This window comes from Styela clava, chromosome 11 (assembly GCF_964204865.1).
Source record: "Styela clava chromosome 11, kaStyClav1.hap1.2, whole genome shotgun sequence".
NCBI lineage: Eukaryota > Metazoa > Chordata > Ascidiacea > Stolidobranchia > Styelidae > Styela > Styela clava.
Window position 1 is genome coordinate 10,122,851 of NC_135260.1, and position 22,817 is coordinate 10,145,667.

The following is a 22,817-nucleotide window of genomic DNA, read 5'->3' on the forward strand; positions in this document are numbered from 1 at the left end:
TTACTTAATTCTACTTGGAAAAGTGAATTTAGTTAGTTGGCTTTGGATCTTAAATTTGATTGCAAAAAATACACAATGAGAAATTTTACTACTACGATACAAATAATATGATTTCCTATTTAGAATCACTGCATACAAAGACTGCCACAAAATATGTAAACAACAGCAGGCAGTGAATTATTGAAGCTACTAATATAGACTATAAATGAGAAAAGAGGCAAATTGGAACACATAGACACAATACAAACAATTTGATTTTAGAAAGTTGAAAAGGGACAAATTTAGAATATCAAAACAGTGCAATTTTAACAGAATTTCTAATTCCATCATAAATCAAGAACTCATCGAGACAATAAAGCAGCTTTTATTTAAGATATTTCAGCTTTACTAGTGATGGGCCTCAGACAATTAAATTAGCCATTTAACCAATTTGTATATTCTAAAATGTGATGGATATAAATACGGTATATCACTGCATATATAAGGAAAGATGAATTTCATAACCAAGATAAATCTCTAAAAAGATTCTGGATATTATACAGCGTAAGTTGTAACCAAAAGAAAACAGAATCTGTGAAAATGAACAAACTTTATTTCATACTGGAACTTCTGTTTATGTATGACGTACCCTAAAGTTCAAGTAATCTGTTCAAGTTATTATGTTCCCTTTATTATTCTGGTTGTGTGATAATAAGTTATGAGTCTCCCTAATAAGTCAATTTCAAAAATACATGCATTTTCTCAAAAATATCATTAGTAACTACAATTGTCTACTTTTAATAAAATATTTATAATATATTCATTGCATTAAGGAAAAAAGTACTATTAATAATCCATAACGTTTCACTCCATTTTTTCTATAGTCCACATCCTTGTCATGTGCCAAATATAAATTAACAGCAAATCCCATCCCATTTGTATCCAACTTAAAACAGGGACCATTTTTGAACCATCTATCTCAGTCCAATACACTGCTACTTCAGCAATGGGTATATTCAAAGATTCAGCAATATACAACAGCTCTGCATCGAAGGCCCAACGTTCAACATGTAAATTTAGGAATGTAGTGAAAGCAGCTTTTCTATTAAACAATTTGAAACCACATTGTGTATCACGGACAGTCCGAACACACAAAAACCAAACTAGTAAATGAAATCCTTTCATTAAAATGGTACGAAACAATGATCGATTCGCAATAGAATCTTCCTCTAAATGAGCACGAGATCCAACTGCAATTGCCATTCCATTTATGGAATCTTTCTCAATTTCTTTTATCTTAGCCTCCAGCTTGACAATGTCAGAGAATCTTGTTGCAGCATCCGCATCAGCCATGAGAAGATATTTTCCTCTAGAGCTTAGAATCCCCATTCTTACGGCTCCCCCTTTACCCTTATTCTTAAACAGGGTGAGAACTCGAACTTTATTTGCCCCATATTTCCTTGTATACTCTTGTGCCACCTCTGTTGTTTTGTCTTTGCTCCCATCATCGACGACAATTATTTCATATGAATAAGATTTTAAAGATGCGGATCTTTTTTCTAAAAACTCAATGGTTTCATCCAGCATCACTGGAAGTCTTAATTCTTCATTGTATGCTGGAACGATGATGCTCAAATCGACTGACTTTTCCGACGAATCATTAAACGGAAAATTTCCTTTCTGTGATTCAGCTTTAGGATCGTAATAATACTTTTCAGTATCATGCCGAACTATATTTGGATGTGACATATTTTATGTGATTGCGAAATAATAACTATCAAAAACAGAGGAATTACAGTTCATTATTTTATGTTATATTCTCTGATTCTAAGAATAGCCCCCAAATCAATTATAACAGAGGGTGCAAACCCCTCTTTTACAGGCCAGTCTGGGTCTCCACATTGGCAAAGAAGCACTGCATAATAAACTAAAAGGAAGAGCAATCTAAAAACATCACCATTGGATTCCTACAAAAAAAACAATCAGTTTTACCCAATAAAAAAAATTTTGCGGAACATTGGAGTAAAACAATACACAAATTTGATCACATGATGGCCGACACATCGTAATTGATTTAAATTATCATTGAAGCGAGGCAAGCATGGTGCGATGTGGCGCATCGGCCGTTGTGTCAGACGCTCTTGTTTCAGTGTTTCAGAACCAAATAGAGTGTATGTTTTATTGAACCAAATGCCGAGACATTTTGGAATGATAGAACTGCGCCCTACTCTATTCAGATATTGTAATTGCCATAGCTGTTGTGTAAACTAGATGCAATTTGCATACCGGTACGGTATATTAGAATCGGAACATATCTCTCAATCTGTCAATGCTACAAAATCTGAACAAGCACTGAAGCAATGCTAATCTTATAATTTTCCAACATGCTGACATGACAGCATGAAGCAGACTTTAAATGAATTAGTACCTACGTCCAAGGTTTAAAGTTCAACACACAGACACACCCTCTCAAAGTCAACCCCCGAAACAATTTATTTGCCATCGAAAACCAGAATTTCATACCCTGGTCAGCCGGTGGGGGCAAAATTCAGAAATTAGAATCCCATGATAAAATCAAATTCTAAACACCACCCAACATACGGTACTGTATGTATTATTCGAGCCAGTGCTAATTTTCAGACCATCCCTGCATTACGGCACCGGTACCGGTACCCCTTTTTCTTTACTTTTGGCAAAAAAATTAAAATTAAAGATCTGAGTTGGCGATCCCGAATATTCATGATGTTCGTGTCCAGATTTTTGTATTTCATAAATGGGTGCGATAGTATTAATACTTTTACGTAACGTATTACACACCCTGTCGATACACCAGAATAAATATGGGTACCGGTACAAAAACCGCCAACACAATAATATAGGCTGGGTAGCAGAATAAGCTAATGATAAAATCTGAAATCGACAATCCGCGTCAACAAGCAACACGTCGAACCAGCACAAGGTGGCAGTGAGCACAATCACAATCATAATGGCTGTGGACTGAGTTGTTCTTGTCGGATTTCACTTCACTCTTGTGGTAAATTCACGACTCTTACCTTTTAGCAATTTTATTTTTTCAACTCAGTTTGCACAATTGAATATTGGAAATGTCGTGTTAATTTTTCAACTCTTTGATAAAGACTAGCTTAATATGAACTATCGTTCTGACTCAACTATAAAGAAAACATAGTTTGCGTACAATTAGGATAACCATGATATTACACTCATTGTTTGCGTATTTAACAGTTGATCTTAAGACAACAAGTTGTTAGCAGTGAAAGTTGTATTTGTAAAAAATAGTGTCTGTAGCTATGAAACATGTGTAAAATATTAATGGGCAATATTGGGTACAAGTTCCTAAACCCAGTGGTTGTTGTCAAAGATCGAACACACCAACAAATGTTCCTTAATTTCAGAAAATGAATGTAGGTCACTACATAAGCTGCAATTACTTGAAATGCTCTAGATCCGGGGTCTGCAAACTTTTTCACTGGCGGGCCAAATTCAAGCAACTGAGTGAATCCGCGGGCCGCACCTTTATTTAATATAGTCTTTCTAGTAGTTACAAGCACAAAAATTGTTTATTTCTGTTAGTCACCGTACGGCGTTATTAGGGTTTCTTGCAGAAATAGTGAGTTAAACGCATAAACTTCTAAAGAAACTGCTATTTAAATTTATCGCCACACCGATTTTAATCCAAGTCAGTGAGAAACACGTTTTTGTAATGTATATCGTATATTTTGCAACAGAACCTTGCTATTTAGTTTTGCTAATATGGAAGTGGCATTCAGGTACTGGTATAGGCTTTGTGGCACGAAAGGATTAGAATTGCTCGCATGTACCAGATTACCTAAACTAAATACTCGTTTCACGGGCGCACCATTCAAAATTGTTATTTCTCCGCGGGCCGCACAAATTTTTCTTGCGGGCCGCATTATGCACACCCCTGCTCTACATAAATGCAATACTACAATGCAAATTGCCTAACCTCCAGCGGCGAGTTAATTCGAAGCGAGTCATCCAAGTTCCGAATCAAATGTGATTCAACTATTTTTCGATTTATCATTCGAGTTTGAGTCTGTTTAGATTTCATAAACAACACTGAAATGAATTGTTTTCATCATGCGTTACACCAAATTATTTTTAAGTCAAGTCAAGCTTCCATTCACAATACTATATACCGGTTTCTTCAAGATAGCACTACACTCAATCCGCTTCACTATGAAGCAATCCCAAACCAACCCCACTCCAAAAACATATTACTGCCAAAAGCTGAACAGTTGGTCAAGTGAGTAATCGTGTTCAAGGAAGTTCAAAGAACTCCAAAATCATACAAGTTGCTTTTGTAACTTCAGTACGATTTTAAGTCTGGTTTACACAAAAAGAAGATGTATTCGCTGGATCCACTTATTATTATTATTATTCAAAGAGAATATGTATTTTCATTTATTTATAATCTTTTAAACAAATAATGTACAGTTATGTGCAAAACTCAAAATACAAAGGCTAATCAGCCACAACAAATATAAATACTGCATGCCTCAAAACAATTTAGGAATGCAAAAATTCAGATGAAGAAATTGTGGAATCGGATTTTATTTTACAACTAATGAAATGTAATAAAATGAAATATGACTGGCCATAAAGTGAACAATAATTTTAAAACATTGTCAAATATGGAACTGGAACGCAATCGTGCGTTTACTTTTTCTCTCAGAATTCTCCACCAGACCATGAAACAGCAGTTACTCGAACAAATTGATCCATTCTGCACAATACTTGATTTGAGTTCATACCCAGAATCTCCATTCCTGTGCGCCCGGCTGTTGCCAAAAACCACCCAAACCTAATGTAGTGCAAAGTTACAACTTATGAAATATACAAATGAAAAACAAAAAACGAATCTTCGAAACATTCGTCATAGTCAATCGTTGAGCCGTTTAAGTTTAATACATTGCTTTTCAGAACGGTCGAGGATTTTTGGAATAAGCCTGGAATTACAGTAAGTTCCCCAAAAAATGTATGGATTCCATGATTATATTGTTATGTCATAATATAGGATAGCATGCATTTTCAAAAACGGTCGTAAAAGGAAGTTATATTTATTATCCGGATTATCAGTTTTTATAAAGCCATTACATTGGGAAAAGGCCAAACATTCACAGGAATAAAAATTTAGACCACTGTTAGGTAAATGTGCCACAAGAGAATGAAGGCTGAGAACCACTGCTCTAAAATGCTGCTTAAGAATAACCTTCAAATTCAACTTACCATCCACTAGGTGTCATCTTCCTTGATCGCTCTCTCCATGGCCAAGCATGTTCGGGAGCAGGAGTTGTCATTCCATTTATTATTTCTACTTTCTTTTTCTCCAAATCAACATACATTATATCGCCTGTAAAAGATTGGAAATCTGATCATCAAAAGATCGAAAGAGTTAGCAACACATGAGCGATTTTGTTAGAGTAATGTTACTCTGACAACTATGAAAGCACAAAAGTCTACATTTGACTCTTAGCCACGAAGGGACGAATTTGTATTTTAACGTTGATGCAAATGCCACAAAATGTCCACTTTGTCACACGATTGCCCAACATACTTTAAATTCTTAATTTATTTTCCATCTCAAACATTCCATATAAACTAGGAAATAAATAACGAAAATAAACGACTTAGATGATTAAAGAAGTGTAAAAAGATTCAATTTACAAAAAAATGGTTATATAAAGAATTTCATTTTGTTTTACATATAAAATATACACTACTTCATACTGTCAATATATGTTGGAAAACTGTCTCTGAAATCTGTTGCCACGAACTCAGTAATGTCACAAAGTCAATGGGGCAGAAAACAAACAATTTGTTTTTATATTATATTTACTCCTCTTACCTTGGTTTTTAGCCACCATGTAGGCAACCATAGATTCTGGATTATATTTTTTTCTTGCAAAGTACGTGTCAGCTACTTGGAAGTTTGTTCGTATCATCTGAATAAGTTATGATGTTTGTTATTTTTCATTTTAGCTAAAATTATTCTATTTTTAAATTAAAAAGTTACCATAAATTCATGCATTTCTCCACCGTTTGAAATATTGTGGAGTGTGATCATGTCGTGTCCAGGACGAAGTTTGATCGCAAAACTATAATCATATGAAAAGAATTCTTGTGCTACACCAGTATCTGAAATAGTAAAAATAAGTTTGAAACTTTGCAAAAAATTTTATTTTCTCATGTCGTTTTCCTATAAGATATACTAATATATGCAAAAAATTTGGCTTTGCTTAACATGGCAGACGTGTGTTATAATCTGAGTTATAATTAAACTCGCCTCGAAAGGGCCGAAACTTGGCAGGATAACCTTATTCATCTCATGACAATCATGTGCATAATTGAGCTAAAATGGTAATTCCCCAGAGACAGTCGATCCTACTTACTTTTCTTAAAAATCACTTCTACGTCGGTCTCAATATCGATTGCAATCTCGTGAATTGTATTGTCATCCTCTTCGCTCTCGCACGTGATATAGAGAAGACCGCCGATTGGTAGATAATTAAGTCGTAACGGAATGCACCCGTATGGAGAGAGATCGATAGGATTGGAATACGTTAGAGTAGCAAGATTCAATCGATGGATAGCCTTAAAAATCGATTTCAATATATTGTGAGTCGGTTAAAAGTGGTACCTAATATGCCTACAATAGGTTGTATGGCTATGCAGTAGCCTATTTATTGCTTACATCCGACCCCATGACAGCACTTATCAGCAACAATAGGTAAGCCAGTGAAAAATATATATTCAAATTCGCCACTTTCTTTTATTGTGCCTCATAGAAAAGCTTTGGTAATTGAAAAATCGAATTTAAAAATTAGTATTAAAATTTCTGCTACAGCCTATATACATATGACTGTATGCTCATATATTTAAATGAAATTTGGAAATTACTCCGTTATATCTATATATACCGTACAATAAGAAAGGACAATACGTTTATATTGCTTGTTCAAAGGTGCCAATTTATTTGAGATATTGTCATTAATGGCCATACCACCATTCATATGCAAACAACAGTATTCAATATTCGATGTGACGAATATGTTTGCATTTAAGACGAACAAAGTATTTTTCGGAGCCCGGAATATTTAGACTTTCAATTCTAACAAACTATCTTCCACAATACACTTTCATCGCGTAAAAACTTACTGCCTCGTTTTTGTGTAAAATGTATCCATATTCTGAATTCGGATTGAGTGGTGTTTCTGGAGGAATATACAAACTATGAATCGCTCTATCGTATGTTCTATGACCAGATATTGCAACCGGTTTCACATGTTCAGCAAAATGAGTTCCAGTCACAGCAGCGCGGTGAATGACCTGTATTAACGATCCAGTCCGAAGTGAATCTGCCCAGCAGACGACAAATACCTAAATCGATAAAAACATTGTTATTTTTGTTTTGTATATATATAATAATTACTTGAAAATTCACGTTTAATATTCAAATTTTGTACCTGGTCTGTGGATTTGACATAGTACAGTTCGACGGGCATAAGGTCAGTTGTGATAACTTCAACAACTCGCTGAAGTTGTTTATCTACTACTATGATTCTGTCTTCTGTTGGCTGAGCAACATAAATAAATCGATATCCGACCTCAATACTATCGGACCACATGCATTGTCTGGTTTCGTCGTCCACCAAGTCGCAAAGTTTATCCTGGAGAAAAAACATAAGTAGTTCAGTAAAAATCGGAAATTACGAAATTATATTAGGGTTAATGTTGGAATTCAAAGATCATTTGTGACAATGCATAGCGTATGTTTATAAAATCGGTAATATCTGAATCATGTTTTACTCCAAACAAGGTCTTGTACAAGTATTCACTCAAAACGATTAAAACGGAATAGTTCCGATATGGCCTTGCTTACTCAATTTATTACCCAATGACTGCGATATCGGGCGTGGGGTTTGAACAACACTCTTATCACACAGTCACCCGCCTCCCCCAAAAAAAATTATAATGATGATGTAATAATCATATAAAATCAATTTTGCCTTTTTTTTTCAAATAACTCAAGTTCTGAACCAATCCGGACCAAACCTGAAATGCCCAATTCCATAAAAAATTCAACACAGTAATATTACTAAAATTTCTGATGTTTTTCCATTTCAGAACTTGGGCAAAATGTAAAAACACATTTGATAATATGAACCTGCGATAGTAGACCGGGAACTCTTTCCGTATTTTGAATGCTCCTAACAAGTTGACAAGAATGTGGATCCATAATTGATATTCCATGTTCATGAAAAACAAAATAGGCTGAGGACGCTTCGCTTTCACCTGTAACAAGATTATGAACATTCCATATATTATATTGCTAGGATTCGTGATTGTTGAAAAGCATTTCCAAAGTGTTTATCGTGTTGACTCATACGAAACGGCTGCGAATTTTTTTATTGTGCCATTTTTGACGAGCAAACATTAATGAATTATTTTCACAGAGTAGTTTTACAATAAATTTCTAATATATTGCCAAGTATTAAAACATACCAGAGCTATTCCGAAAAGTTTCGCGTTTGTAATTTTAGAAATGAAAGATGAGTACCCGTACTATTTTTAGCACTACAACTCCGGGCAACAGGCTAGAAATACTAATTCCGACGGAAATAAAACATTTATTTGAAAATTATTCAAAACATTGAAATTTAGAAGTTAGAAAATATAGACTATAGAGTGAAATCTCACTTTCATGTACGTCATCAGTTTGGACATAAATCGCTCCAACATCTTCTCCGACGCCGGCTGCGTTTTCTGCAGTACAACTATATGCGGCGCTGTCTTGTTCCTCAACGGAGTTGAAATGAAGTTCAGTATTATTAGCTAAAAATAGAAATTTCATGAACTCAATAGTATATTTTAAAATTTGTTTCAATCGTTGTATATGTTACTTTGCTGGGTGGCCAGTAGTAATGATAATGATTTAAGGTCTCAATAGCTTTTGGTCGTGTCCGGAAAATTCGCCGCAGAAAATTTCGCCGCAGGAAAAATCTCCGCAAGAGCATTTTGATGTAAAATAAGTATTTGTGATAAAAACAGTTAGCTTTATAGGGTTAGGACATGCTCCTAAATAACGAATCTTTTTTAAATAAAAGGGTACTTTGAAAATCTAACTGTTTTTATCACTAATACTTGTTTTACAGCAAAATGCTTTTGCGGGCGAAATTTCCTGCGGCGAAATTTCTAGCGGCCAATTTTCCTAGAACCGCTCTTGGCACCTTAATGGTGGCCGATAACTTCCCTCAGATCAATCACCTATATTTCTGTCTGAGTGACCTTACTTCTCGCAAAATTCTTTTGAAAAATACTAATCAATTGATGTATCGAACATTGATTTGCTTGCTGAGACAGTTTTTAGTAGTGTGACAAGCTTATGTGCTAAGGACCGTGAATCAAAATGTGCCCTAATGCTAAAAAGCAGGAACCTATAAGTTACCTACAATCGTTTGTACAAGGTCGATCGAGTTTATACAATTGTGAACGCTTCATCATCCAAAATATATTCTTAATTATAATTCATCCCCGATCTATATACTTTTATTTTTTACCCATTAAAATGTATCGACCGCTTTTCAGATCTAATGACTCTCCGTTTCTTTTCCAAGTGATTCTAGGACGAGGTAATCCTTCTGCATGACATTTCACTGTTGCACTACTTTGCAACGAAGGGTGCTGAGTTCTTGGATGAATCTGGAGAGAGTAACACGAAAAAGTAAAATAATGAAAGCAATTTCAATTGCTTCTTCTTGAAACCTCCTCAAATAAGTCCAACAATGTATTACAACGGTTGCATTCATAAGGCACATAATAAATATCCTTCGATCTGTAACTACGATCCGATCCTAGTAAATCCCACTGAGTAAGAATCGCTACCATACTCAACACTATTTATAATTTAGAGGCAACAAAAAAAGTTAACAGGAACATACTCAGAGGCGGAGCAACACTACTCAATAGCATGATCGCCAGTGTCGTATCTACTTAAAACTGCGGCCATGACAAAGTTAAAAAATGCGCCTCCTTGGCGGTTGACTCACAATTTTTAGGAACTGCTGTTGAGACTAGATACTTGTACGTTATTATTTGAGTAAAAAAATCCAAAAGGACGGTCGCTAAGCTACCGGCGAGAGGAATAATAATAATAGAAAAAGTTTTGGACTAATTAAAAAGCTAACGCTGGTTTGATGTGGGATGGAAGCAGAAAGGTCGTTGCGCCGGACGAATGGCGGATATTCGTCCGGCGCGCTTCCCCTTGCTCACTTTAGTCCTTTAAGTAGTTCAAATACCATGTCATAAACTGATAACTCCTAATGGGAGTCGAGTTTTATCAACTTTATGGTCCGTGATCACTCAACTGTGACGAAAATTTTTCATCATATTATACTTCACTTCAATTACCTTATATAACTCAAATATGGCATCTCTATCTATTACCATTCTCCATATATGACCTAAAATCACTGGAGCGTGACTGGAGGGGTGGAGAAAAACATTCCGCTTAATCTAGTCATGCCCATGCACTGAGATTCCAATAGCACCTCTCAGAGGCCTGCAATAGGCCTGCAATAGGCCAAAATCACTGGACCGTGACGGACGGGTAGTAGAAGTTTCAATTATGCCTAATTTGAAATTATTTTATTGAAACATTTTACGATTAGGATATTTCGCCCTTTTTGCGCCTTGTCCAAACGACTCGTCGCTTATAACTATCGATGGGTTAAAAAAAAACTATTTAGTATTGTTTTGTGTGAGCATATTTGGATTTATCGTAATACCCGAACTACTTCTATAACAGCAAGTATATTTGCACATGTGATTGATACCCGGTGCGTAATTTCACCTAATTGATATAATCAGGGTATGTCATTTCTTGTCGAAAATAATTAAATTGCCATCTGAACGTAACTGTCTATATATAGAACAAACACTCTATACTTTCTTCCTATTTATTGATGTAACAATCTAGCCATAATGCGACTGACAACAAATTGAAATCGATCAGGTTTTCTGTAGGGAATATATTTAGTTTCAATCAATCATGTATTGTCCTTTTTCTAATCATGCCCATCAACCTCTTACGTTAAATAATAGTACTTTTATATTTATTACGAAAATAATTAGGGGTTCAGGTATCGACAAAACCGTTACTGACCTCCACTTTGGGGGCAACCATAATTTGCAAATTAATAGTTTGAGTTATGCTTTCTTTTTTCTTTGTACTGCAAGTGTAGTTCCCCGCGTTTTTTGATGTGACGTCACTGATGTATAAAGTTCTTCCAAGCACCTGAAAATAAAAAGTTATAGGACGATATAGGAATACGAAAACTGGACCTCCTGAAGTATGCGCACAACATTAACTCAGGTTGTGTACCAGGTTAGAGTTCAGGTTATGCGACATCTTGGTGCGCCTACTTCAGGAGTACCCGGAAAACTACTAGTTATTATGATCTATAGTTCATAACATCACGAAATTATAAGCAATGTAACTTCACAGGAGTGGTGAGTTATCTAATGGTCCTATAGCCTACCTTAGCTCCGTTCTTTTCTTGTACTTTACGTCCATATCGATACCATACAGGCGAAGATTCTCCTTCGATTCCACATTCTAATTGCATTGGATTTCCATAAGTAGCAGGCCTGTGAACATATCGCTTCTGATTTTGTAGACGATAAACGCTAATATCTGAATAATATTTAAATTGATGAAGCCTTGTGAACAAAAATTATAATTTTCAAAACTGCTGAATATAGGGACACCATATATATATAGGAAGGACGTAACAATTAAAAAGATGTAATTTTACTAATCTAAAGTTTTTATTTATTGAATGAAACATAAAGCCATAATGTAAGTGAATATGAATAAAAGCATATAAAAACTGTCTTTTATCATAGGAATCGACTATGTTTTGGTCATTTTTTATTTTATAAGATTGAGTTTGAAATCCCAATCCAAGTTATTTTGGCACTTAATATTGCCATGAAAAAAATTATTGTTTATAAAGGTACAAGAAAACTTCATTTCAGATTTTAAAAACTAAGGTTCCCGACAGTCAATATTGTTGTGTCGGTTTCACGTCTACTTAATCCAATTCAATGTATGTCCCTTGAGAAATAGCACGCTCGCAAAACGAGGAGTTCGAGTATTTACTCATTTGAATAACGAGAAGAAGCGAAAGAAGCAAACTATAGATCGATATTGATAAGTCTGAGCGATTTATTTGAGACAAGAAAATTCTAGAACGTGAATAATTCATCGACCGAATTGGATATGGCTGCTTTACTCCAAACAGAAAATTGAAAATGCTAGCCAATTACCAGGTACGATCTACAGGCAAAGTCCGCTTGTCAGTCCAAACCTATTTCTGATCATACACGACTGGTATTTGGGTCTACCGACATTTTCCGACTGAGTATTACAGCTACAGCTCATTACAACCTTGCGTATAAAGCGCCCATTACAACACCTCTTTTTTTAAAACATTGCGTGCGAAATATGGACGAACATGTTGTCAATTTATTTCAATTTATTCCTGGCATTAATTGATTCCCTTTGAACCGATATAAAACATTTGGGGTTCTTGTTTAAAGCGGAACAAACAAGATGAAATGTGTTTAATTAATAATTTCAAAAAATAAAATAAATGTTCCTGCCAGGTCTTCATAACGTATGTTTGAAAAATTGAATTATTCAGTTGTTAATGTGATACGCAGCTTTATAATTAAATGCGTATTTCATGCAGATTTCACAAATCTAGAAATTGAAAAACTTTCGAGTATTCCAAGAGGCCTTATATTCAAATTTAATTTAAAATATGACTTTAAAAATCATATTATTGAAATTTTGACAAAATAGTTTTATATTCCATAAAATTCTTATAATCTTGAATGAAGGTATACGAATCAAAAACAGCCCCTAAGTTGTACAACAGAATATCGCACATCAAGAATAATTCCGAAAGTAATGTTGTGATCAACTTTTTTATGATTTCCAGTATCCCTCTGAATTATCATTAAATATACAGTCTAAAACAGTGGTTCCCAACTCTTTTCTGTTGAATTCTCCGTTTCGCATACTAAAATATGGCGTGTACCAATTTCCATCTTAACAATTGCGAATAATAAACCGTTGCCTTGGTTACAGGATTATGAAATGTCATTGTCAAGTGTTTATATATACAAAGACTTACTGAACAACTCGAAAGTTTCAGATATATCCAATGTTCTGTCGAGATTTGTATCTCCATATTTTAAAATGTGAAAGAGAGAGCACGGACCAGGTAGAACGTTATCCAGATGTTGCAATGACGTAATCTAGTAATGAATAAGTAATGTCAGAAATTCTGGCCTTTTTTTACTTTAAGTTTTGAAATATACATATCAGTAATTATTCAGAATAAAATTATTTCACAATATTTTGAATAGTCCTCATTTACCTCCCATATTTCATCACTTCCGACATTGCCGTTTGAGTCTAAGTCCATGAGAGCAAAGATGTATTTCACCATGTCTCCTGCTGAATCTTTCGTCATTATTTCTTCATACTCATTACTGAGGTTTATCTTAGACTGGATAACGTTAAGAAATTCATATGAATCTTTGATGACAACTTGTTTTGCAGAAGGAATTTGATCAGGTGGAGTGTCACTTGGACTCGTGCTTACATCATTCTGAAGGCGACTTTTTGGACTCGGACTGACGTCGAGTTCTTCAGTAGTCGGTGGTACAATTTTGTTCGTTTCGGGATCTCCTGCTTCGCCCGGGATTATATCAAGACCGCCTCGACGGTGGGTTTTGCGTTCAGCTGTTCTTTCTTTTTTTGTACTCCGTTTTGATCGGTTTAGTTTAGTTTGTACTTTACCGTCTTTCCCCTCATTGTGACGTAATTTCGCGCTTGTCATAACGTTACGATAAAACTGCATCATCATTTCTTGATATTGCTTCAATTCCCATCCACTACATTCAGATGCTATTTCAAAAAGAAAACTGTTTTACAACTTTGCATAGTTATATATTTAAAACTTTGCCTTGAATTTACCAACAGGCTTCTATAAAAAAAATAAAACATAAATGAAAGTAAGTCACAAATTTCTATCCCGAAAGGAGCGTCACACATTTTCTCGCCCAAACCCAGTTTACCAAGCAGGACAATCGACAAACTATATCTGTGCTGCACCGGAAATATTTATTCAAATCCAGTATATGAAGATTTTTACAAACAATGTTCGCTATAAATATTTTCGTTTATTCAAGGTTGTACTGTAGTTAAATTTTAGAATATAAAACTCACATGAAATAAGGTTAGCTCTGATTAGTGAAAGCGATAACCAAAATTGCAAATAATATCATCTCAAATACATTCTAAACCATAAATAAAAGTTTATGTATTATATCAGAGATATTTACCTTTATAAAAACAGTCCTTGTGCCTGGCATCGTAGATATCTCTCACGGACAAGCAGGCCTGTCTGTGCATTTCACAATGGTTCTCGTAATATTCACCATCTGTACCGCATATTGGCTAAAAATAGAGGTTGAAGTTGGAATAATATTCATAAGCTCTACAATAAAGTTTGGTGTAGAATATCACAACAAACTTCTTACATGATGTCTAGCCTTGCAATGCCTTTTACATACGCATTTTGCTCTTTCATCTTCCACAAGACATTCTTCTCCCGGTTGGCATCTCATGTACCGACATCTATCAGTTTTAGATTCTGCATTTCCAACATGATGTGATAGTGTTTCTCGAAATAACTCGATGCTAAGGTTGGCATCGTTGTATCGCTTTTTATGAACAATATTTTTCCTTCTAGATGTGATATCATCCTTCTAAAACGAATAGTAGGTTACTTTTGCAATTTATCATGGAATGAATAAAAAAAATGTATGATGAAGTGAGTATCATTTGAACATGTTACCCAAGCAAGATGTGTTTCCATAAAAACGGAAGAGCGGAAACTAGGATGTATGTGGTTAACAGAAACAAAATTCGAAAAGTACACGAGAAAACCTATATATGGACACTTTTAAACGTTGTTTACCTGGATTTTTCCGTCCGAATGCGCTGTATCCAATGACTCTGGCAACTGGGATATAATTTCGTTTGGATCGGGTGCGTTTGTATCGAACGACTGGGTATTTTTTTCCGGTCGGGCAATCACCATTGACAAACTCACAACCCAAAGCACGACAAATACTGCATTCTGCATGTTTCTATAAGTCCGTATTGACAATATATTCCGTCTATTGTCTACTAGTTTACATCAATTGAAAGACAAACAGTTATTTTTATTTCTTAAAATAATACATTTCACTAGACAATAATATCCTATTATTTTACAACGTAAATCTATAGCTTACTACTAAACAACATACTGCACAACTAAACAAAAATGCGCACAGTGAAGCTATCTTGTCCAACTCACGTCGACTGGTTACTATTTGCGTCTTTCTAGAAGAAGGCAAATATGGAGTTAAATTATTGAACAGCACTGCACTTTGGTATCTTCTTTCCGAAACATCTTGAATAATATATAAAGGAGAGGAGTATGGTGGCCCATCGTTGTCACGCGTAAAATTGAAAATAAAAATAAAAAATAAAATAAAAAACCGATAATAAAAAAATTTTTGTGAAAAAACATAAAAATAATTAAAAAAAAATGAAAAAAAAAAATTAAAATTAAAAAAAAAAAAATAAATGAAAACGAAAAAAAAAAAAAAAAAATTAAAAAAAAAAAAATTAAAAAAAAAAAATTGAATAAAAAGAAAATAAAAAGGTTGACAACGATGGTCCGCCTCGTGGCCCATCGTTGTCATGCGTTTTTATTTTTAGAAAATTTGCTTCTGCTTGGGACCAACGTTGTCAGGCATAATCCTACGCGCACAAATGTGTTCCCTGGGTTTCAAACTCACTACTGATTTTCTTGAGCAATATTCAATATGAAAATGTTCTATAAATTCTCCATGCTACAAGTTCAACAAGAAGTAATATATTTATAATAATGATAAGAGAATATAGAATTGAATACGAAAATTCGGAAAATTTGTTTTTACGTGTATAAGGTAATTTGGAGAATGCTGCTTAACTACTCAGTTGTCTGGACACTCGCGATGCCGGTACCGTACCGTCTTACCAAATATCGGTAGTCGGTTATAGTCGCTTTGCGTCTGACCGTACCGGTAGCCATACATTCACTCATCATCTCCCATTCTTTCACGAGTGATTGCATGGGTACCGGTACGGTCAGACGATACCGTACCGGCATCGCACGAGTGTCTGAGCAGTTAAGCAGCATTTTCCAATTAAATTACCTTCTACACGTAAAAACAAATTTTCGTATCCAATTCTATATTCTCTTATCCTTATTATAAATATATTGCTTGTGGTTGAACTTGTAGCATGGAGAATTTGTAGAACATTTTCATGTTGAATTTATTGAATATTGGTCATGAAAATCAGTAGTGAGTTAGAAACCCAGGAAACACATTTGTGCGTGTAGGATTAAGTCTGACAACGTTGGTCCCAAGCAGCATCAAATTTTCTAAAAATAAAAACGCGTGACAACGATGGGCCACGAGGCGGACCATCGTTGTCAACCTTTTTATTTTCTTTTTATCCAATTTTTTTTTTCAAATTTTTTTTTTTTTTTTTAATTTTTTTTTTTAATTTCAATTTTTTTTTTAATTTTTCTTGTTTGTTTTATTTTTCAATTTTTTTTTTTAATTTAAATTTTTTTTTATTTCTTTTTTTTCAATTATTTTTATGTTTTTTCACAACTATTTTTTTATTTTCGCTTTTTCATTTTATTTTTTCATTTTTTTTTTTAATTTTACACGTGACAACGATGGGCCACCATAGAGGAGCGACGCGAAAAAAGAGCTTGGATTTTGTAATTGTGGAATGAGGCGCATATCGACGACTTTTCTCTCGTAACAGGTGGAATGCGTCATTGATTGATGTTTCATCGACGATGTAATATGGGTGAAGGCAAATGAGTCTAATTATTGGAAGTGCAAGGCCATATGTTTTTCAAACCTTACGATTTTTTACTGCTTATGATATCGATTATTGATTGCGCTAGGTAGTATTTGGTGATGGTCATATCCTTGAAAATATTTAAATTACATGGCGTGATTGGCGTATTTGAACAATGGCTTATGAATAAATCCCTTTCATCTCTTGCAGTGTAGGTTATCAGGGAAGGCCAGTGAATTTTAATCGGTGCTCTGCGGAAGACTGGAGTCCCGTGACACATCTTTCCCCTCAAATTGTTGTTTGATCGAAACAAAAATCGGGATATTTAGTAGTTAAACGGAATTTTGATTTCGGAAAAATCTGACAGTTTTATTTGGTGTTTCGCGAGTATTTTATCAAATCAAAATGGGAAGTATTGGGAACTCAGTTTATTGAAGACGCGCATTATTTTTTACAGAACAGAAATGTCGGATATTCTATTAAATCTCATCAGCTCCGCCAGATATTTACAAGATGATGAAAATTTTTCTGCTATGTGACGAAAAAACGTCACAAATCAAGCTGTTATGAATGTGACCAGTAGTCCGGTTTAAATTGGGAGAGAAATTTGAAAACACGCAATTTTAATCCACGTAAAAAATCCGAAGATGCATTACATTTTACTAGCTAAGTCAACATCACCCAGAAAACATATCATATATATATATATTATATATATATCAAATACAACATAAACAATCATACTGATTATTCCTGAACAAGGCTTGAACTGTGGAAAACCTACGGTAACTTACCAGTAGGCCTACCTGTATCAGGGTACCGATAACTGGATCAGACTGATTCAGTTTTTCCAGGTCCTGTGGCGATGATTCACGCTTCCAGTTTCAACGTGAACTGAAATACCAAATGATCCGAGTTACTACTGTATTATCAGATCCAGTACCCTGAAGTATAAAGTATTCCAGTACAAAATTCAACTGTTCTCGCGATATCAAAATTAGAAGAAAAACTATCGGAAATATCCCATAGAAATCAGAGGAAATTTAAAAAAAGGTGGAGCTTCAAGTTTTTGTAACGTCATCCCTAAGTACTGAAATCGATTCGTTCATTAGTGACAAAAAAGGCAATTCTTTCTCAGCAACAACTACCCCAACAAGAACAAGAATACCGACAATTTGGCAAAACGGACTTCATGCATACTTTGTTTCAAATAAACAAAACATCAACGTGGATGGCGTAATCATCTTCCGTTTGAGAATGTTTATTTTAGAAATACAATACTTGTTATAATGTTTAAAAGGAAGAGAATGATTGCGTTAAAAAATCCATAAAATATGAGAAAGGGTCAGAAAGCCATTAATGGCAATAAGAATTGAGTTTACTACCTGAGGCGCCACAGAGCAACGTAGCCTTTTACGCCACACCGTGCTACTTCATACCAAAACATACAACGAGTTTTCGTTGACAAAAGTTCTGCACCGTATCGTGAACAAATTAGAAAAAACGATTTATTGACAATCTATTTAGTTGGTGTAATTTACACCTAACTGTTATTTGTTTTTGATTAACCCAGTTATTATTTGTAATTTTGTAAAAACGCGAGGGTCCAAATATATTTTCAATCAGATGGATTATATATATTCATTGAATGCTTAGACGTCATGAAATATCAGGAAACTATTAGGACTCCGCACTATGTATAAAATTCCAGTTTTGTACATCGAATTTGGCCGTTGTCTTTGTTGTCATTACCACCCGAACCCACGCCGCAATCAAATGGTATTCGGGAATATGGCTGACATGGCTGATAACGCGTGGAAGGCTTAGACTTTAGTTACAAGATCCCTCACTGCACAGACATGCAGGTGAAAGACAGTTTTACGTGTGGTTTTCTAAATTTATGATTGCGCACTAAAGAGTGTTCAAGCTCATGAAAGTAAACAAGAACTTCATTGTTACACCATTGAAAATACATTCAGAAATAGTTTTATTTGACCAATTGATATAAACGTCCAACCTTTGTTCTGGATTGGCTTACCTTTCGGCCCGAGTTCGACAAACCAGACAGAAGTAAGCCAGCATTGTATACTTCATAGATCATTATGGAGCGCATGCTATCAACTGTCAAGACTTTGAAGCCAAATGGAGGTAAATTCATGACAGTGACAAATTAATCGTTCCCGTGTAAGTTGGGCAACGTACAAAAATGACTAATTGGACCAAAATGAATTAGAAAAACATGACAGTATACCCTCTTAAATAGCCCGTTAATGATAATGACACACGTTTCAAGTTCCCCCATTCAAATAATGTACGAAAACGTAGTCATGTTCTTACACCAATCGAATTGATTTATTACTTGTAACAGGTATTGTGTCAATTCACCTATTATACGTAGTTCGACTTTTTCTTTTTTATAATATATATAGTGTAGATTTATTTTATGGGTGCCGCTGCTCAATAACCAGTACTGGTTTCCCGCGTCTTCTTCATCCTGAAATATGGCCTATTTATTGCAATTTGTTCCTATTTTCAGTATGGTGAAAAATAAACTACTGATTACTGATCAACTACGTGATTATGACGTCATAAAGGTATAAATGTTTGACCGCTTTCGATGCTGGAGCCTTAATCGAACCGAACAAAGAACCGACTTATATGTAAAGATGTAGAACTGAATGTTACGGTAGCCAAAGTCCAACTTAGTTCAATAGCCCCGCAAATAGTCTATGACTGCAATGCATTTATACGCGCTCCCAAAACCTGTCTTGCTGTCTATGATACACTGGAAATATGCAGCTCTGATATTGCTGTTTGAAATGATATTTTAATCCAAGTAAATCCACAGTTAAACAGAATATCCAGTTATTAAATGTAATCCAATAAAGCAACTATACAGGAATTGATTGCGGTAAATGACAATTGTGTCTATCCAACCAATAGTTCTACGATAAACAGATAAAGTAGATGAGCAAATTTACTATGTGCGCTCCCGGTTTCAGGTTCTTGCCGAAGAGGCCTTGTGGTAACTAAGAATACACATCAGTGAACCACTGCCCACTAGCGGTAATACACAGGAGCTAACTTTGAAAGGGGGTACACACAATACGAAAACTAACTATTGGCCCCAGTAACATGGCTCCCCAAAAAGGGTTCTTTGTTGGCAAAGAAAACTTTTTTAAAACGAAACATATGTACAGTACAAAAAGTAATAAAACTAAGATGTTGGCTCCTCGTCCCGGGAATCGCCATCTTTGGCTGCACGAACCAACAACACAAGTTTATGTATCGGTCTGTCGAGGTATGTCACCACTTTTGTTCGTTTGCCTCTGGAATCAAGATTACAATCGGCAACAAGAACTCTAACTTTTCGAATGAGGCCATCCTCAGACGGATACAAGGCATCAACTCTGGCAAGTTGCCATTCATTTCTTGGGGCATTCTCATCGTTCACTATGGCAATATCTCCAACACATAAATTCAGTTCAGTTTTAGTCCATTTCCCTCTTGGTTGTAGTGTTTGTAGATACTCCAATCTCCATCGATACCAAAATTGGTTCACAATGTACTGGACTCGTCTCCATCGACGTCTTGCATATACATCAGGTCTTTGAAATTGTCCAGGTGGAGGCAGAAGAACCTTTGGCTTCATCGTCAAAAGATGATTTGGTGTTAATGGCTCGGGTGAACCCACATCACCTAAATTAGAAACTGTAAGTGGCTTAGAATTAACCAAATGTTCAGCCTCCACAAGTACAGTACGAAAACTTTCATCATCAAGCTGTGAACCGAACTTCTGCATAATTGGCTCCAGAGCATTTCGAACTGTTCTTATTTGACGTTCACAACTTCCATGCATATGACTACATTTTGGAACATTAAACTTGAATTCGAACCAATCACACTCATTAGACAATAAATATTCTCTGACCTTGCATTGATCTATCTCACCAATAGCTTTTAGTAATTCGTTTCTTCCTCCAATAAAATTTGTTCCACAATCTGCTCTCAACTGCTTAATTGTTCCTCGTCTTGCTAGGAATCTCCTCAAGGCATTGAGAAATGAATCTGTATCTAATGAATTTGCAGACTCTAAATGAACTGCTCTGGAAGATAAACAAGTGAATATTATACCATATCTCTTTAAAATAGATCTACGCTCCTTTATTTCAAAAGGGCCGAAAACATCAACAGCTGAATAATCAAATAAGGCTGCTTCATTCACACGATCCTCTGGAAGATCGCTCATCCTTTGAACCTCAAGAGGTCTTCGGATACGTCTGCATGCAACACATGAAGTTATAAATTGTGACACAGCTGAGGTGCCTCCAACAATCCAATACCCATTTTGACGTATCTCATTCAGTGTCATTCCGCGTCCCATATGATGAACTTTCATATGAAAATGACGAATAATCAAATTAGTAACATGAGAATGTCTTGGCAAAAGCAATGGATGCTTACAATCCATGGGCATATTTGCTCTCCCTATTCTACCACCTACACGAATTAGTGCATCTTCATCGATATATGGATCCAATTTGTAAATTGAACTTCGTCTAAGTTTGTTTCGAATTTTAATTTTGGCTCGATCCAAAATTGCACCAGAAACTGCACAACTTTGTAGCTGCTCTATTTCCTCTGAAAAATGAATTTGCTGTAAACATCTGATAATTACTTTCTTCGAAATCGACAAATTTTCGACTTCCAAATTATTCGCACAATCAACTTTTCTCAGCCTGTGACAAAACCGAATACAGTTGGCCACAGCTCGCTTGGCTTTGAACCAAGAAGAAAATATGTCCAGTCTATCAATATCAAAATTATACCCAACAGTATTTTCTTTTTCAACTGTTATGAACGCTGTTGCCTTTTTCATTTCATGTTTCAACAAGGCATCTGTTTTATTATTTGGTACATAGGAAACTTCTGGTGGTTCATAAGCTCCTTTACATTGCAAAAACTCGGGACCATTCCACCATTTTGAATCAGCAATTAACTTTTTTACTGATATACCACGACTTGCCAAATCACTTGGGTTTTGGTTAGATTCAACATGTAACCATGTACTAACATCAGACACATCAAGAATTTGTTGTATCCTATTTGCAACAAATACATGAAATCTTTTCACTGGATTGTTCACATAACCCAGCACCACCATACTATCAACCCAAAAATATTCCTTAATATTTTCATACCTTAGTTCTTCCCGTAAATATCTGCTCATTCGTGCAGAAATTGTAGCTGCTGTCAATTCCATCCTTGGAATGGAAATTTGTTTCAATGGAGCAACACGAGATTTCCCCATGAGCAAGGTGCAGTGTGAATCTCCATTTTCATTCACCAATCTGACATAGGAACATTGACCATAACCAGACTGACATGCATCTGAGAAATGATGCATTTCAACAACTTTCACTACTCCAAAATTTGGTGGTTTGATGCATCTGCTGATTGTTAAATTATCAATGCCATGTAAATCGTCAATCCATGCATTGACTCTTGGTTGTACATTCTCTGGGATAGGATCATCCCAATCAATTTTGCTTTTACAAAGTTCCTGCAAAATTTTCTTACCTTCCAATATCACAGGTGACAGAAATCCCATTGGATCAAATATAGAACTCACAATTGATAGAAATCCTCTTCTGGTTCGTGGTTGATTTTTCAATTGCAAATGATAGCGAAAAACATCATCATTCACATCCCACAGCATACCTAGAACTCTCTCAATTGGAAGTGGATCATTATTCAAATCAATTGTTTTTACACTACTAGCCCGATCACATTCAGGAATAGATTCTAG

At 35.2% G+C, this 22,817-nt stretch overlaps 3 protein-coding genes across 4 annotated transcripts; all 3 read right to left on the reverse strand.

The window, feature by feature from the left end:
* Positions 1–8: 8 nt before the first annotated feature.
* LOC120347215 (dolichyl-phosphate beta-glucosyltransferase-like) lies at positions 9–1,956 on the reverse strand. The gene has a single exon (XM_039417121.2). It carries the CDS (start codon positions 1,726–1,728, stop codon positions 844–846), a length of 885 nt encoding a protein of 294 aa, XP_039273055.2. The 5' UTR covers positions 1,729–1,956; the 3' UTR covers positions 9–843.
* A 2,413-nt stretch (positions 1,957–4,369) lies between these two features.
* On the reverse strand, positions 4,370–15,395 carry LOC120347132 (follistatin-related protein 5-like). 2 transcript variants are annotated; one of them, XM_039416990.2, is made up of 17 exons: positions 15,075–15,395; positions 14,635–14,859; positions 14,437–14,551; positions 13,467–13,999; positions 13,221–13,344; positions 11,559–11,713; positions 11,183–11,314; positions 9,579–9,720; positions 8,719–8,853; positions 8,186–8,313; positions 7,485–7,688; positions 7,177–7,398; positions 6,411–6,612; positions 6,035–6,156; positions 5,867–5,963; positions 5,248–5,371; positions 4,370–4,822 (listed from the first exon to the last, which is right to left on the reverse strand). In XM_039416990.2, the coding sequence occupies exons 1-17, from the start codon at positions 15,240–15,242 to the stop codon at positions 4,690–4,692; spliced, it is 2,961 nt and encodes a 986-aa protein (XP_039272924.2). In that variant the 5' UTR covers positions 15,243–15,395; the 3' UTR covers positions 4,370–4,689. The 2 variants fall into 2 exon arrangements, with proteins under 2 accessions (XP_039272924.2, XP_039272923.2); XM_039416989.2 differs by having other exon boundaries at positions 14,635–14,862; positions 15,075–15,393.
* A 4,830-nt stretch (positions 15,396–20,225) lies between these two features.
* LOC144429815 (uncharacterized) lies at positions 20,226–22,727 on the reverse strand. Its single transcript, XM_078118028.1, has one exon. It carries the CDS (start codon positions 22,725–22,727, stop codon positions 20,226–20,228), a length of 2,502 nt encoding a protein of 833 aa, XP_077974154.1.
* Between the last annotated feature and the right edge of the window lie 90 nt (positions 22,728–22,817).

Excerpts from the sequence above, each read along its gene's own strand:
- LOC120347215 (XM_039417121.2), bottom strand. The coding sequence starts at position 1,728 with ATGTCACATCCAAATATAGTTCGGCATGATACTGAAAAGTATTATTAC.
- LOC144429815 (XM_078118028.1), bottom strand. The coding sequence starts at position 22,727 with ATGCTGTGGGATGTGAATGATGATGTTTTTCGCTATCATTTGCAATTG.
- LOC120347132 (XM_039416989.2), bottom strand. The coding sequence starts at position 15,242 with ATGCAGAATGCAGTATTTGTCGTGCTTTGGGTTGTGAGTTTGTCAATG. Across the intron at positions 11,714-13,220 it reads TGAAACTTTCGAGTTGTTCA|ATATTAGCGTTTATCGTCTA; the intron begins GTAAGTCTTTGT and ends AATATTATTCAG. Across the intron at positions 11,315-11,558 it reads AAGAAAAGAACGGAGCTAAG|GTGCTTGGAAGAACTTTATA; the intron begins GTAGGCTATAGG and ends TTTTATTTTCAG.